This window comes from Lepidochelys kempii, chromosome 3, assembly GCF_965140285.1.
Source record: "Lepidochelys kempii isolate rLepKem1 chromosome 3, rLepKem1.hap1, whole genome shotgun sequence".
Taxonomy (NCBI): domain Eukaryota; kingdom Metazoa; phylum Chordata; order Testudines; family Cheloniidae; genus Lepidochelys; species Lepidochelys kempii.
Window position 1 is genome coordinate 85,129,179 of NC_136382.1, and position 18,067 is coordinate 85,147,245.

Below are 18,067 nucleotides of genomic sequence, written 5' to 3' on the forward strand. Positions count from 1 at the left end.
TGCCTCATTCCAAATAACTAATATTCAGGGTTGGACTCCATTCTGAGTCCTTTTACCACCCCCACAAAGGGGAATATGGGTACCCTTGAGGGGTTACCTCAGAGGTGGGTAAACTGCGGCCTGCAGGACAATCCTGCCCGGCCCCTGAGCTCCTGGCCTGGGAGGCTAGGGGCGAGGGATCCGGGGGCGGTCAGGGAGAAGGAGTGGTTAGATGAGGCAGGGATCCAGGGGGGCAGTCAGGAAGGAGGGGAGGGGTTGGATGGGGCGGCAGGGGGCAGTTAGGGGTGGGGGTCCGGGGGCGGTCAGGGGACCGAGAGCGGGGGGGTGGATGGGGCAGGGGTTCCCAGGGGGCTGTCAGGGAACAGGGGGGCTTGGATGGGGAAGGAGTCCGGGGAGGGGGGGCGCATCTGGGGGCAAGAAGTGTGGGGGTCAGATAGGGGGCAGAGGCCAGGCCATGCCTGGCTGTTTGGGGAGGCACAGTCTCCCCTAACCGGCCCTCCATATAATTTCAGAAACCCGATGCGGCCCTCAGGCCAAAAAGTTTGCCCACCTCTGGGTTACCTTATTCTGTGAAGATTTAAGATCTTCCTTTCTCCCTACAAGCCAACAGCATCCAGCAATCATTTCCCTGGTCTCTTATTCATGTTTACTTCTGGGAGCTATAAGGATATATATTCTCATTTAATAAATATTTAAGTATCTAAGGTATTATAACTAATGAGCAAGTGTAAGTTTGGTTCTATAGCCCAGTCCTGTAGTGATTACCCTACTTTGGCAAAACTTCCACGGAAGTGATTATCTGAGTAAACACTCCAAAACTGGACCTGGAATGTATGATCACAGTATTTTAGACTTCAGTGTGATTAGGCTAGTGATAATTATGTTATCTCTGTTTTTGTAAACTGGCAGCAATATATAGGAGAAAAAATATTTCATTTAATAAGGGGAAAAAAATCTAGGTATCTCAAGAATTCCACAGTAGTTACTTAAAATGAAGGAATTAAACTTTTAATATTTGGGGAAAATATTTCTAAGTTTCCATTTCTGAACATATTGTTAGGGTTTTATAACTCTAAGATTAATTTCACTCTGTTAAAATCTACCTGTTTGTTAAAATAAGCATAGATACATATTTACTTGGCCTTCTTATGGTCCCTGATGTATACTATTTATACCTCTCTCTCTCTCTCTCTCTCTCTCTCTCACACATCCACCCACCCACCCACCCATGTGTATATGTACATAATGTGTACAATAATTTCTTTGTGCATGCCCTGATAAGGCTAATATCTGAAGTGGGCAGCAGGAGGAGATTATCAGAAAAGTTTGGTGCTTTGATCTTTGAGTCTTTTAGACCAGAGCAGATGTAGAGTTAGTTGCCCGGTACATGCTTAGTTTGTTTAAGAGAATGTTGCAAAAGAACCCTTAACTCCTCTTGCAGTAGTTGCCACCTCTGTAATCTTTACTAGCTAAATTAACATTTTGGAAAGACAACTGGCTTTTCTGGTTCAGAAGTATGGCACTCATTACATTAACTGAAAATAGTTTATTTGGAATTCTACCTACTTACCTTTAAGTCTTTTTAAAACATAAAGGTAAGTATGGCATAAAATACAGAGTAGAGGAGCATTCACTTTCTAGTAGTGGTGATAGAATTCTCAGATATTTTGGTTTCATTGGTTTAGATTGTTTGAGGAGTTGTATGAAGATCATGGAGACACACTTTCTCTGCAGTATGGAGGTTCTCAACTTGTTCATCGAGTAAAAACCTACAGGAAGATAGCACCATGGACCCAGCATTCCAAAGATATTATGCAGACACTCTCAAGATATTACAGTAATGCTTTTTCAGGTAAATGGAATTCATGAGTGTTTTCTTTTAAGCCAATATTTAGATAGCAATATGTACATACATATCTTGCTCTCTTTGCATTAGTAAATATTGCTTGTCAGCAGCTGGTTTCTGCAAATTTAGGGAAATATTTAAAAAAGAGCATTTTAAAACAGCTGGTTACTTTGATCACTGAAATTCTGTGATAATAGGATAATATCTTTTATTGGACCAATTTCTTTTGGTGAGAGAGACAAGCATCAGCCACACAGAGCTTTTCTTCCTGTCTTGGAAAAGTATTCCAAGCTTCACAGCTTAATGCAAGATGGAACAGATTGTTTAGTATAAGTAGATAGCACATATTCTAAGGGACCATTCAAGGTTTATGACAATAGACACATTCAGTGTGTTTAAGGTTTTTTTTCTCCTCCATTAACCTCTGGATTTTACACTGGGAAACTTTAGGGTAAAGAATTAGGTGATTTGGTTATATTGATGCTAATCTGACATGTCCTCTGGTTTTTTTTTTTCCCCACTCTAAAATCTGTTGACTTCTCTAGCCACAGCCTCGTATTTTCCATCTGAGAATCTTATGTTTTGTTTTTCAGATATTAATGAAGTATGTCCGCCATGACCAACCCTATGCGTTAGGGTATGTCAGTATTATCACTGTTTATGGATGGGGAAGCAGAGGCATAGAAAGATTTAGTGATTTGCCTAAAATCACACTGCAAGTCAGTTTCAGAACTGCGATTAGAAACTGCCTGGTCACTGCTAGGCTCATGCCTAACCCATTAGATCACAGTGTCATTTAACCTTGTCTTTTGCCCATTTGTAAAAATGGGTGGTGATAACAATAATTGACAGTTACATAGCACTTTTTCATCTGTCCTCAGAGCCCTTGGGGTAAGCATTACTAACCACATTGTATAGATGAGATAGATAAGGCACAGATTGGTTAAGTGATTTGCCTGGAGACACTCTGGTCTAGATGAAGCCTGGATCTGCAAGCAGGTGACCTGAGTTGCAGTCTTGATTCTAACACTTCCTGGCTCTGTACCTTAACTTCTCTGTGTCTCAGCTTCCTTTTCCATATCTGAAAAATAGAGGTAGTGATGATTGCCTCCTAAATGGGGCTACTGAGGCTTAAACAATGTTTCCAAAGTATTAAGGCAGGTCAGTGGCAAAGGTGAGAATAAAACTCAAAAATGGCTCAATTGAATTTGCTGTAACTTAAAAAAATAGTAAATAAAAATTCACCTTTTAGGCAGAGACCAAGCATAAACAAATTCCTTGTATGTTGAATTTTTTTGAGACAGTTATGAGCATGAGAAAAAGTGGAGGATTGTAATGGAAGTCGGAATTCAGCTCTTTTACTGAAGAGTTGCTGCTACTTCTGGTTAATATATTGTAATAAAGTTACAGCCTTCTTACACTTTTAAAAACAATGAATAGGAGCAATCATTTAAGCATACCCTTGACAAGCTCCCTGACAGGCTTGAATTCCACCATTTTTTGTTTCCTTTTAACTGCTGACAGAAAAGTTGGAAGAGCATGTTCTTCTTCGAGAGCTTGCTCATGTCGATTTTCATTCTAGGTGTGCACTCGCCTATGTGTGCAGGCATTGGAGACTTTTGCCAGGGGTCGGCAACCTTTCAGAAGTGGTGTGCCAAGTCTTCATTTATTCCCTTTAAATTAAGGTTTTGCGTGCCAGTAATACATTTTAATGTTTTTAGAAGGTCTCTAAGTCTATATATTATATAACTAAACTGTTGTCGTATGTAAAGTAAACAAGGTTTTCAAAATGTTTAAGAAGCTTCATTTAAAATTAAATTAAAATGCTGATCTTATGCCGCGAGCCCGCTGCCAGCCTGGGGTCCCGGCCCTGCCCACATAGAGTGGGTAGCTACCTTCTCCCTGGTTCTAGCCCATTCTCTTCCTCTCTCTGTGCACTGAGCTGAGGGTGGGAGTGCACTGAGCACAGAGCTGGGAGTGAAGGATCAGGCTGGGGTCTGGGGTGTAGGGTCTGGCCAGAAGCTAGAATGAGGGAGGGGGCTCAGGGTTGGGGCAGGAGGTTTGGGTGTGGAGTGCTTACAAGGGCAGCTCCCATTTGGTGCAAGGGGTGCAGGTGAGAATGTGGTGGGGGGAAGTGCAGGAGCTCCCGTTTGGTGCTCAGGGTAGGGAGGGGAATGGGGGGGGTGCAAGATTCAGGGCATGGGGTGTGGGGGGGCTGGGTATGTGTGGGGGGTGCAGGAGTCAGGGCAGAGGGCTGGGGGCATGTGAGGGGAGGACAGGAGTCAGGGCATGGGGGGGATATGCCCTGATTCTACCCCACGGCCCCGTCCCCACCTCTTCTCCGCCTCCTCTCCGGAGCAGTGAGCGCGCTCCAGCTCCACTTCTCCCCCTCCCTTGCAAGGGCCATCAGCTGATTGGCAGCAGGGAAGGAGAGGAGGAGGGACAGGAACCCAGCATGCCGGTGGGGGAAGGGGGACCTTGCCTGCCCTGCAGCAGCAGCCCCCAGGACCAAACTTCTTCACCCTGCCCCCGTGGTGGGGGAGCGGGGGGTGGAGAAGAGCGGGCTGGGACAGGCAAGATTTTTAATGGCATGCTGCTGCCTGCTGGGGTCCCAGCCGCTGGCCCACTCAGCCCACAGCTGGCCTGGGTTCGCTTGCCATAGGTTGCTGACCCCTGCCTTAGTGGTATCCGGAGGGCCAGCTGTGGTGCCTCCCTTGAGTGCCGTGCTCATGCGTTGGTATGTCAGATGCCATCATCCCTTTGCCCTCTCAGTTCCTTCTTACTGCCCATGGTGGTTAGTTGAGTGCCTTTCCTTGCATAGCAAGAGCTAGCGGTTTAGTCTCTTCTGACTTCAAGCCTTAGGGCCTTGTAAATAGTTGTTTATAGTAGTTAGTGTTAAGTAGTTAAGTGTAGTTAGAAGTTAGAGTCCCAACAGGGACTTTGCCCCAGGTGGGGCATGCCCCGGTGTCTGGGGTTTAAGCCCTGTGCGGACTGTAACAGGCCTATACCTTTAAGTGACCCCCACAGCAGCTGCCTCAAGTGCTTGGGGAATCGCATGTGAAGGACAAGTGTCGTATTTGTAAAAAAATTTTGACCCAGGACTCAGAAAGAGTGGGATATTCATTTGCGGGCTCTCCTCCTGGAGGCTGCCCTTCATCCGGCTTCCGAGACGTCCCGCCAAGACTCGCCTAGTATTTCGGTATGCACCCCCAATACCGGGCTCTGCCTGGCACTGTTCCCCGTCACTGGTGCCCAGAAAAAAAATGAAGAACCACAGCTCCCTGGCGCCAGACAAGAAAGGCCCTGGGGCATCAAGCAAAGGATCCAGTTTGGGCCGCCCTGCCACTCCAGAGCCACATGGACATGCCACCCCCATTGGGGCCTGTTAGGAGGCTTATTCCTTCACCCACTTACTTCTCTGGTCCTTCTTGCATGATCAGAGAGCAACAATACCCGAAGTCCAAAGGTGCAAACAATTCGAAGTTTATTGGGGTGAACTTCCAGGAAGCATGATTCCAGTTTCCTTCCTTAGTGCCCCCCTTCCCAGCTCTGACACCACAGAGGCTTACCTGTGTCCCTGTTCCCATTTCCCCCTTTAGGTAAACATGATTCCAATTTCCCCACCCCCATTCCCTGTTCCCATTTCCCTCACTCACTCCCACCCACACCCCCCCTCACTTCCTGATTGACTGCAGACTATATAGTAAAACTTGAGTTCTGCTTAGCTATACCTTAAATTTCAGTGAAATGATTGGTTAACTAACCAATCCTAACGTATTGTAACATGATTATTTAACCAATTATATCCCACCACCTTAATTAGTTTACACCCAGCAAAATTAATTATACAGCAGACAGAAACAATCACAGAACCAGACAGAGATTATGCAGACAAACAATAGGGAAATGGGGACTACAGTGATAGAGCAAACACAGAAATGAGGATTTCACATCCCAGCTATTGATAAGTGAGTTCTTGCCAGACAGGATGCTATCAAACTAAGTTTCCTTTTACATCTTCTAGGCACTTCCCTTTCTCTGGAGGCGATAGGCATTATCAGGACAGGATTGTACTCCTAACAGCCCAATAGCACCTTATTTCAATGTGACTAGTTTGGAATTTGAGGATGTGACTGTTCGGTTCCCAGCTTATGGCTGCCTCTGCTGCTTAGCCAAAGGCCTTAGCCTAAGCACAGGGCCTCAGACTGTCTCAGTAAGAGAAGGCTCTTATAGCAGCAGACAGTGATTTTGATTCTTTCTTTTATACCTCTAACTAGCCAAGTGATAAGAATACACCTAAATTCTTAGAGTATAGGCCTTTACAGACAGGCCTGAATATCTATATCCTAACAGGGCCCTTAGTCCCTTAAAGTATCCACCACCGGCTCCCGGGAGTGGTAGGGACCCAAACTTCTGACGGCATTGACACCTTCCCAAGTTTCCCCCATCACTGATAGAGCAGAGGCCTCCGCCCACGCTGCTGGCACCACGCATGCCGCAGGAAGCGGCAAAGACTCCCTACTAGGGCAAGCCAATTGCTAAGACTCCTCGCGGGGCAGTGGGATGCTGCCAGTCCCCAGAGACAGAGACAGAGACTGAGACAGAGACAGAGACTCTCCATCTCCGTGCCGCAGATCTCCGGTGTCGTGCCCCAGATCCTCTGGGGCTCACCCTCAGTCACCAGCACTGCGATCGCAGTCCCCACAATTTTGACGCAGATCGCCTTGTGGGGGGCGCTGGTCTCCATTCCATTGGCACCAATTTCCCTCTCGCTTCTTGTCCTCTCAGCGCAGATCTGTCGCCTGCCCCCGGGGGAGTGCTCCCCATTGCGATTCCGGTCCCCCTGGGACTTGTCCCCTCAATACCGACACCGATCCTCAAACTCCAAACACCTGTCTCCAGAAGTGATGGTCAGCAGGCAGACCCAGGCGTCAATGGCCCACCATGGTCAACGGAAGGGAATTTCTCCAGCACAGAAGGGCAGCGCAGCCCCTTGTCAAGACCCCACTGGCGTAAATGGGCACCTGAGGCCGCATCGGCATCTGTAGCGCTGCCTTGGCAGAATGGCCAGTGCAGTGGCCTTATTGGAGTGTGTGAGCATGCCCTCTTTGCACCACTCATCTGCCGCCGCCTTGGAGCAATAGCAGGCTCGGTGCATGAGATCCACTCGGAGGTTGGGATAGAGGAGACAGTGCCCACCCCAAACCCTCCTCCTCCGGTGGTACAGTCGTGATCTTCATCCCCGGACAAAGCGGTTGTGGGACCTTCAAGGGCCAGCCCACCAGACAATTTTAAGGAACACCAGGCCCTGCTTCAATGGGTGGCTGAGAACTTGGACCTTTGGAGGAGGAGATGGAGGTGGAGGAGATGGCCGAGCAGGCAGACACCTTGTTCAATGTCCTCTCAGCCTCTACCCTTGCACGTGTTGCACCAACAGTGCATGGCGGGGTCCTGAAAATTGCCAAGGCCCTCTGGCAAACCCTGTCCTCCATCCCTCCCACCTCCAAAAGGGCAGCAAAGAAGTACTTTGCCCCGGCCAAAGGGTTCAAGTACCTTTATACCCACCCTTCTACTGGCTCGCTGGTTGTCTCTGTGGCCAACGAAAAGGTCAAGCAGGGGCACACTAGTTCAGCTCTCAAAAATAGAGGCCAAAAGACTGGACTTTTTTGGGAGAAAAATTTATTCACCAGCCAGCCTGCAATTCCAGGTGGCGAACCATCAGGCCCTCTTGGGACTCCCTCCATAAGTTCAAGGAGTCCCTCCCTCATGGTCTGGTCCAGGAATTCGGCACTCTGGTGAAGGAGGGCACTGCGGCGGGCAGGTGCTTTCTCCAGATGACACGGGATGCGGCTTACTTGGCAGCTTGGGTGGTCACGTCAGCGGTGGTCATGAAGCACAGCCCCTGGCTTCAGACCACCGGCCTATCCCAAGAGATGCAGACCTCTATCCAGGACCTCCCATTTGATGGGAACGGTCTCTTTTTGGAACAGACTGATGCGAAACTGCATGGGTTAAAGGACACTTGGGACACCCTTTGCTTGCTGGGCATGCCTACGCCGCAGTCTGCATGGAAACAGTTCTGGCCACCCCTGCTGCCAAGGTGTTGGCAGCCTCATCAAGGGTCTGCAAGGAGAAGGAGTAGACACACAAACTTTAGTCGTCACCACCCTTCCTTCTCCCGCTCACTCACGCAGTCTGGCCTGGTGCCATCTCCAGCCTCTGCAAGCATGGCTGGTGTCAGTCTATATCCCCAACAGGCACGACCTTCACTGGGTAGTCAGAGTGCCAGACCACATCAGGTCATCCCCTGGATTGGTGGTTGGACCCTGGTTGGTGTTAGAGGAAGTCCCCTCCGTGACCCCATCCCTGTCACTGACCCGTGTCTCCAGTGCTTCGGACCTGGGCTGGGGAGCCCACCTGGGTGAGCTGAGCACCCAGGGCCACTGGTTGCAGACTGATCTGGCCCTCCACATTGTCAGGGAGCTCAGAGCAGTTTGTGCCTTCCTGCCAGTGCCGTTGATTTACAAGGTCCTTGTGAAGATCAACCAAGACAGGGCAAGAATTATCCTAATAGCTCCCACGTGGCCTCGCCAGCACTGGTTCGGCACGTTGCTGAGCCTTTAAGTAGCCACCCAACTGTAGCTGCCCCTCTGGCTGGATCTACTGTCCCAGCCTTTTTGCATCCGAACCTGATGGCACTGCACTTGACCGTTTGGCTACTACATGGCTAAGCACGGACGAACGGGCATGCTCGGCCTGCGTTCAGCAGGTCTTGCTGGGTAGCAGGAAACCCACCACCAGAGCGACTTACTTGGCCAAATGGAAAAGGTTAATGCACTGGGCCTCGGAACAGCATATTCAGGTTTAGCAGGCCCCGCTGCAGGAGATCCTAGATTATCTGCTGCACCTCAAACTCCAAGGTTTGTCCCTGTCATTGATCAAGGTCCACCTGGGTGCTATCTTGGCTTTCCATCCTCCATTCCAAAGCAGGTTGATCTTCACTCACAACACGATGGCACGTTTTTTGAAAGGTCAGGAGTGTCTCTACCTACATGTCTGGAATCCCTTCCCCCTCCGAGACCTGAATCTCAAGCTGTTGAACCTCTGGCTTCCTGCTCTCTCCTGCTTCTCTCCTGGAAGGTTTTGTTTCTGGTCGTGTTATTGTCAGCCCACAGGGTGTCCGAGATCAGGGCACTTACTTCAGAGCCGCCCTATACGGTCTTCTACAAGAATAAGGTCCAGCTGCAACTGCACCCAGCATTTCTGCCCCAGGTCGTTTCCCAGTTTCATACTGGCCAGGACATATACTTACCCATCTTCTTTCCAAAGCCTCATGCATCAGATGAGGAGCGCAGGCTACACTCCTGGATGTCAGGAGGGCACTGGGCTTATACACAGATAGAACAAAGCTGTTCCATAAGTCAACGCAGTTGTTCGTTGCGGTGGCTGACAGAATGAAAGGTCAGTCGGTGTCCGCTCAGAGGATTTTGTCCTGGATCATGACCTGCATCCTCTACTGCTACGAGCTGGCGAAGGTGCCTCTGACGGCTATCATGATGGCACGCTAGACTTGGGCACAAGCGTCGTCAGCAGCCTTCCTGACACGGGTACTAATCCAAGAGATCTGTCGGGCCGCTACCTGGTTGTATGTCCACACGTTCGTGTCTCATTATATGCTTATCCAGCAAGCTCGAAATGATGCTGGCTTTGGCAGAGCAGTGCTGCAAGACTGTGAACTCCAAGTCCACCTCTATTGATACTGCTTGTGAGTCACCTAGAATGGAATCTACATGAACAAGCACTCAAAGAAGAAAAAACAGTTACCTACCTTTCAAAACTGTTGTTCTTCGAGATGTGTTGCTCATGTTCATTCCATTACCCACCCTCCTATCCCTCCGTTGGAGTTGCCAGCAAGAAGGAACTGAGAGGACATAGGGCTGGCGGTGCTTGATATACCGAAGCATGAGTGCTGCACACAAGGGGGTGCCACGGCTGGCCCTATGGATACTGCTAACTGACTCTGATAACTAATACTCTGACTGTGCACGTGGGTGCACACACACCTAGAATGGAATGGACATGAGCAACACATCAAAGGACAACAATTACAAAAGGTAGGTAACTGTTTTTTCTAGGTTTAATTTCTGGTTTTTTATGCTTTTCATACAGAAAGTTGTGTGGCACTATAGTCTTAAATGTTAGTGTTACAACACATGATTATATGTTTCTGGAATCTAAAATAATCCGTTTATTCACATATGGGGCTAGACACAGTAAACTACCTTCTAATGGTGTATGAAAGCAAACTAATTGCTATGCCCTTTTAGTCCTGTGGTTTTACAGTCCCAGTTCTGCTGAATCTCTCATGATTTAGTAATTTGTCATAAAAATTCAGTTGGAAACACAGATTGAGAGCACTAGATTATTTTAGACTAATTCAATCAAATGGCCCCTTCAGCTCCTGTTTTTTTTCTAACAGAGCTTAAAAAATGTGCTAGAACACACGTACAGTGTATAGTATCTTTTTAAAAAATCTATGCAGGATCTTCCTACCTCCTGTACATAATTTCAGCAACCAGTGATAACATTAAAGGGGAAGAAAGCTGTTTATACTTTCATCTGTGCTCTGCTTTATACTGATTTGTACCAAAAGCAACACACTTTTTTAAATGTACAATTTACCATACCAGATCAGGAAGTTGGTCTATAAAGCCCAGTATCCTGTTTTCTCTTATGGCCAGTATTTCAAAGGAAGACAAAACCTTCCATGTATATGATGATCCAAAATTGGCATAAAATTATCTAGCCTTAAAATACTGGGGGATCACTTTTTCCCACTTCATTAAAATTTCTGATGTTTGGTCCTTGCTGTTGTAGGTACACTGGTCTGAAGAGTTATCTGTAGAAGATCTTTCAGATTATATTTTAAATCTGGTTTCAAACTGAATTTAGGGATAAAATGACGACAAGAAATCCATTGATAACCGTTCTTCACCTTCTGTTAAATTTAACATACAACTTCATGCTTATGTTTATAAGTACAGAAAGAAAGCTAGAACCCTGATGCATTACAATGTTTTAACCCTTTCATTTTTCTACTACTAAAGAAAACTATATTGTCCCTTTAGAGTATAGTAGTTGTTGGCAACTTAGAGATTTGTTCTATAATTCACTAAGTAATATTTGCCTAAATTCCAAAACAGCTTTTCAGTAGAACATCATAAACTGTATTTTATCATCATTCATTTAAATAGTAAGATACTGAGTTCAATAAATTACACTGAAACAAGACAACAGTTAGTTTCAAAATGCTTGCAATTCCTGATGTATAAAACAATGATCAATGTCTAAAAAAAGTTAATCTCTCTATAGAGGGTTTTTTAAAAAAAATGCATTAAAGATGTGTAAGCCATTGTTCTTACGAAGTCAAAGTCATCCTCCTGAGCAACACAGCTTTTCGGGTTTTATTTAACACTTTTATTCATGCTACCTACCAGCTGTACAACAAGAATGAATGAGTCCTGTATATTATGTGCTCCTGTATTTGGAGTTTTACTCTGCCCTTCTTTAAAAAAAAAAAAAAAAAAAAAAGTTTGTATCATCATCCAGGTTTATTTCAAAACTTTGTATTGGTTCTAGCATGGTCTCATAGTCCTCCTCATTCTCTGACCATCTGTGGGTTAAGTCTTAGCAGACTAACCATTTTGCAGAGGAAATGCAGCCTGCATGCCCAAAGGGGCCTACTGTATACATCAAGAAACAGTCTTTATAAGCTGAATCTGTTAAGCAAATAGGGACCATGGTGAGGAGCAAGGAAGCAGGTGAAGGGAGCATGTTGAGAAGCAGGGCTCTGTGAAGGGACATGGGCATGGGGGATCCTGGCGGAATGTCAGAGGGGGGAAACAAGGGGATAGGAAGAAGTTGTGTGTGGGGAGAATGGGGAGAAAAAGTGAGGCTGGTAGGTGAAGGAGGATGTTGGTAAATTGGCGAGGATTCAGATGAGGGCCACAAGAATAATTAAAGGATTGGAAAACACGCCTTATATTTAGGCTTAGTCGAATTTTATTTTTATTTTTAAAAATGTTGATGGATAATATCTGTTTGTCTAAGCAGTGCACAGTTGTGGGAAATTATGGGTGTGGGGGTCAGACAATAATTCTTTAATGACCGAAGACAATGAAATTCAAAAAGTTAAAGCTTTATAATCATTCCAAAAAATGTCAACATCACATGCCACAATACACAAAGTAAATGTTCTTAAATCAAACTCTGTGTTCCCAAGCAGCATTTTCCTTTGCCTATCTGTAAATTTCAGTTATTGATAGAAATACTTTTTCCATCTGTCTCTGTGTGTACGGTGAAATCAACAATTACCAACACTTACTTCACACTGATAAAAGTTGAATCCCTCCAAGCCTATTTATAGTGAGAAACTCAAGGAGCTCAGTCCGTTTATCTTAATAAAGAGAAGGTTAAGGGGTGTCTTGGTCACAGTCTAGAAATACCTACTTGAGGAACAGAAATTTGATAATGAGCTCTTCAGTCTAGCAGACAAAGTTATAACACAGTCCAATGGCTGGAGGCTGAAGCTGGACAAATTCAGACTGGAAAGTCATTGGGACAACTTACTTAGGGTTGTGGTGGATTCTTCATCACTGGCAATCTTTAAGTCAAGATTGGATGCTTTTCCTAAAAGGTATACTCTAGTTCAAAAAGGCATTAATTCAGGAAAATCCTGTGGCGTTTGTTATACAGGGGGTAAGGCTAGTTAAACAAGTGGTCCCTTCTGGCTTTATAATTGATGAATGTATGAAAGCAGAAGAGAGAGGAGGTGCACCTTTGGCTCATCAGAGTAGAGTCTCCCCTCTGCTTTTTCCATTCCTGATGCCTTACAGGGCACACCCTGCTTTTTTGTTAGTCTTCACACAAGCCTCCAGTCTCCACTCACCTCCTCCTGAGCACCATCCATAGCCTGTTAAAGTGCTGTGCCCCTCCACAACCCTACCTCCACTAAATTTCCACACACCTCTGTTCAACACACACACACACACACACCCTCCTTTTCACAACCGCTTGCAAGCCTCTTGACTCTGTGAAGATGTTCCATGTTGCAGGGAAGGGAGCACACCTGTTGAGAATATAGGAAGCCAGATGAGTAGCTGAGTTTTCATTGAAGACTTGACTGATGCCATGTGGGTTTCCTGAAGCCCAGGCTGAGGCATCAGTGCTTGATCGATTTTTCCACCGCTGCTGTGCCCCATGGTACACCAAGGCATCAGTCATGGGGTAACTTTGCTCCATTGCGGAGATGCAATTTCTGGGGACAACCCTGCCTCTGTGGCACATGCAGTTGGTTCCCCTGGTTCTGCTTTCTGTGTGTTGGAGAGCTCAGACAGCGGTTCTGAGAGAGCAAAGTATCTGCTGAAGCACTGGCTCTTGAACTGTTCCACACCAGTAATGCCTCAGTATGCTGGGGATTGGAGGCAGTAGTACAGGGAGCCCTTCAAGTGCCAGTATCTCTGAGCTCTACCCTCCATGCACAGCTCTATCCAAAGGCCCCTGCACACCAGCCTTTTACTCTTTGCACAGGCCCCCTACACATACCTGCTAATGTCTGTTTCCCCATACATAACCACTCACCTTCCCAGAGCTTGATCTTGCCTCCATACCACACCCCTGTACTCTCTGCAACCTAGCCTGCTTTCCTGCCTCAACAGCTGGTTAATGAATGAGAGTTACAGGTATTTGGAAAATTTTAATGAACAAAATTTTTCATTTTCATGTTTTATCTAAAATTATGTTTACAGAGATGCCAACCCTCCCTAATTTTCCAAAGTCATCCTGATTTTTAAATGTATTCATGAAATTACTAAATCAGGATTAAACCTACACATTTTGCAATTGTATTTAAAAATGGGAGGAGTGTCTGTTGTGTGTCACTCACCACTCAAATCCAATGAACACAGTGCCATGGCTACAAGGGCATTTTTCACCACCATCAGCGTCCTGTGCAGGTTGCCCACAGCACAGCCATATGCGTGCCATGTATAGTGTATACCATTTTGGCAGTCACACTAGGGGAGGCTTACAGGTTGGCTCCTTGGTTGCATCGGTGAGATTCCCTGGGCGGGGGTGTCTTTCCCAGGCCAGTGCACCTGCACAGGGCCCAAACACATGGCCGTTGCTTGCACCACTGCTGCAGGGGGCAGAGTGCTTGGCCAAAAGGACAAACAGAGTACAGTGAGTGGGGTGCACTCTCCCCCATGCCTTTTCCCTCAGCACAGCTAATGGTACCTGGCACTGTCCCAGCCAGATGGCTCTGGGTCTGGGACAGGCTGAGCAGCTGCCTGCAACACCAGTAAATATCTCCATCAACCTCAGTGCCACCTGCACCTGTTATTAGTCCCTCATCTCCCTGAGATCAGCTGACACTGGGCACCTACCCTTTATCCACTTATCTCCACTCCTCCCACCTCATCAAGCAACCCCCTTCACCTCCATCTCCTCTCCTACCAACCCCAACAAGTCTGTTCCATGCTCTACGAAACTCACCAAATGCATCTTTCAGACCAACCAGACACTCCATTCCACTCAAGCACCTGGCTAACTGACACCTATCCCTCCAGGGGCACCTGGTGACCCATCAGCCCACCTCTCACCTCGGGGGGGGGGGCAGGATGACATCACAGTATACCATAAGATAAATTTCTGGGGGCAACCCTGCCTCTGTGGCACATGCACAGACTGTGAAGTGAAGGTCATTCTGATAGGTGGCGAGCTGAGGTAATTTTGAGTGGGTTGAGGTGCTGGATTTACCACTCAAGCCAAAGCTTATGGGTTAGAATCATAGAATCTCAGGGTTGGAAGGGACCTCAGGAGGTCCTCTAGTCCAACCCTCTGCTCAAAGCAGGACCAATCCCCAATTTTTGCCCCAGATTCCTAAATGGCCCCCTCAAGGATTGAACTTACAACCCTGGATTTAGCAGGCCAGTGCTCAAACCACTGAGTTATCCCTGCCCCCTTTGTAGTTCATTAATAGGGTCTACAGTGCATTAATACAGTCCAGCAGGGTCCAACTGGGGCAGTTAAAATGCAACACAATACCTGTGGCTTGGATGGTAAATTGAGCACCCCAACCCCCGTTGACAAAATGAGCCAAATACACCAAAAAAGTATGCAAAAAGGTTTCAGAAGTGCTTGTGAATGAGTGAGAAAATGGCCAATGTCATGGTCGCACCTGGTCATGGCTATTAGTGTTACTAAATATTACTTCAGCTTGTACCACTATTATACTGTAATATGCACAAAAGTGCATCTGAAATGCACAGCAAGCATTCAAGAAACTATCCCAGATGCATTGTCTGTGTTTGGTTTTGTACCTTTGACACTTGGTGCTGCTCCAAGCAGCATCCTTAATTCCTCCCTAATTTTTTTCATAAGTGTCCCAAAAAGCCTCAGAGTAAACCTGGCACCTCTGGTATTAGCTGATGTATCTGAGCAGTTGTATTAGCTAATTGTGATTAAACTCTGGTTATTCCAAACAAATGGAGCAAATCTTTTTGTATGTAGCTTTAAAAGTTCAAATGTCTTCGTTGTTATTGGAAGGTGGCTGTGTGTGAAGTATGAAGTTTGTAGAGACTATTGTTTAGACAGAAGAATCATAAGAAATGTGAAGAAAATAAGTCAAAATATCTAAAAAGGGAGCACTTTACTAACTTTTGCGGCAGAATAGTTTTTAACATATTAATACTTAAACATGTCAATTGTTGTCTGGAAAGTTTAAGTTCAAGCCCTGAAGTGTAAAACAGTGGGATTTTAGTCTTGCTTTAAGTGTAGATTTCATAACTATGGTGGTGTTACTACTGCCTCCGTCATATTTTTGTGAGCATAAACAGAACATCCCGGTGTACCTCTTTTTTTTACAGATGCTGACAGGCAAGACTCCATTAATGTATTTTTGGGAGTATTCCAGCCTGCAGAAGGAAAACCTCATCTTTGGGAACTTCCTACAGACTTTTACTTGCATCACAAGAACACTATGAGTCTTTCACAGACAAGGAGAAGGTATTTTGTAGTTCCCTATTTATCATTCACTTTCATAATACGTGTTCAAAATTTAAAAACCTTTAAATTGATTTTGAACAACTGTCTCAAAAATACATTTCACTTTGCAAAATAAGCAGGTAAATTACTCTGCCTTGCAAAAGTGGGTTATTTGAAACAAATACATCATTGCCATATTTTAAACATTTGTAAAAGCATTAATTATCATAATCTCCTTTTATGAAATGTCTGACATTTCGTTTTAATTAAATGAGTCCATCTGATGGAAAAGGACAGATTAAAAAGATGGAATTTCATATGAATGAAGCTTGCAGTTTGAAATGATCTGCTATTTTATTGAAGTCCAGTTACCAGCATTTAATTAATCTGCAGGCTAAAAGTATTTCTGTTAAATTTCAGCTAGTCATATTTATTGATGTAGCAAAGTATTTGAAATACTGTGATTAGCATTCATTTTTTTCTGGGACACAACCAGTTTTCAGGAGTACATGCTCAGAAAATGTAGACCAAGAAATGTGCATTTCTATTTTTTACCCACCTCCAGACCCCATCCCAATCTAGTCCAGTTTGAAGATTGTATCAATCCAGTTTTATCTGTCATCCCATTTGTGCATTATAGTTTATATAACAATAATAAAGCCGAAGTACTTGATATGGGAGATGATTTTTGAGGATAACTTCATCATATTGAATGACTGTTTAGAATTGTAATGACTGACCATGCCTCTACATTATACTAATTTTAAAAGAACAGGTGATATTGGAAACTTTCTACAGAGACCCTTTCAAAGCTGCTACGGTGCTTCACCTGATTTTGTTAGATGTTCCGACATTATTTTGGTCCTGCCTACTTGTCCATCCTTTTGTGGGCTTGGTCACTTCAGTTGTTGGATTTGAAATTCTGCTTTAGATTTTATCTGGAGAAGATTCAGGTCCCTTAAAAAAATCCATATAGCCACTGGTTTCATCTTAACGCTATGCATCAGGTCATCCTGCGTCCAAAAGAACTGTTTCTAGATGACCATTTTCTATTGTATTTTATCTGTTTTCATAAGCAGCATTACATAAGAACATAATAATGGCCATACTGGGTCAGACCAATTGTCCATCTAGCCCAGTATCCTGTCTTTTGACAGTGGCCAGTGCCAGATGCTTCAGAGGAAGTGAACGGAACAGAGTAGCTATCGAGTGAGCCATCTCCTCTCATTCAGCTTCTGGTAGTCAGAGGTTTAGGGACACCTAGAGCATGAAGTTGTATCCCTGACCATTTTGGCTAATAGCCGTTGATGGACCTATCCTCCATGAACTTGTCTAATTCTTTTTTGAACCCAGTTATACTTTGGGCCTTCACAACATTCCCTGGCATCATCTCTTGAGGGGTTTTTTTATGCTGCTTGTAGCCTTTTATTTTATTTAAAATGAATTTTGTAATGTGGTATTACACCACCATGGGTTTGGCTTTGACAGCTACAGTTTCAAGCTTAACAGAGTGAAAGTCCCCTCTGCTATTTGCTTCAGATTTAGAGTCTGTAGGAACACACAAAGTCCAAGGATAGTGACCGCACATCCATTCACAAGTACAAGGTTTAGTTTTTTACAAGTTTTATTAAAGTTACAATTAAAGTTATGAATACCCAAGCATATAGAAATTCTATACAGACCTATGCACAAGTTACAAATATAGTTATACTCACATCCTTAACAATAATGTTACTGATGGGTTACTCATGGATTGATTATCAGTAGAGGGATGGTTCCTGCTGGAGTATCTCATAGGGAGCTAAATTTTCCTAATCTAGGCACTCTCTTTTTATAATGTGATTCTGACTATACTTCATTAGCACTTCTGCACATAGTGCACCCTGCAGTTAGGGCATGTGTTAAAAAAATGTTATTACCGGGTATCTTGTAACAAAAAATTACTCTTACTGTTAATTTTTCACTATCACCCATTGGTACATCTTTTCCCATAATCTTAGGGCATCGGGTTATTCTTCGGTCACTTACGTCAGCATTTCTTATCTCCAAGGCCTAAAATAGCTAATCTAAAATCTTGCGGGCCTTAGCCTACAGGTTCTTGCATTTCAGCTTGTCTTACTTATATCTAATACATGATTCCTCTAAATAGTGATCAGTCTTATACCTCTATACTCTCAC

At 45.0% G+C, this 18,067-nt stretch overlaps 1 protein-coding gene across 14 annotated transcripts in view; it reads left to right on the top strand.

Moving 5' to 3' along the window:
- FIG4 (FIG4 phosphoinositide 5-phosphatase) overlaps window positions 1–18,067 on the top strand; it is a 158,545-nt gene that overhangs the window by 71,432 nt on the left and 69,046 nt on the right. For 13 of the 14 annotated variants that reach the window (XR_012158016.2, XR_012158017.2, XM_073336996.2 and 10 more), the window contains 2 exons: window positions 1,686–1,852; window positions 15,772–15,910. The exons of the other annotated variant lie outside the window; for it this stretch is intronic. Coding sequence is in view for 11 of the 13 variants with exons in the window: in XM_073336996.2 (XP_073193097.1) it covers window positions 1,686–1,852; window positions 15,772–15,910 (306 nt within the window). In the remaining 2 variants the exon portion in view is untranslated. The remainder of the gene's footprint in view (window positions 1–1,685; window positions 1,853–15,771; window positions 15,911–18,067) is intronic. 14 annotated transcript variants of the gene reach the window in all.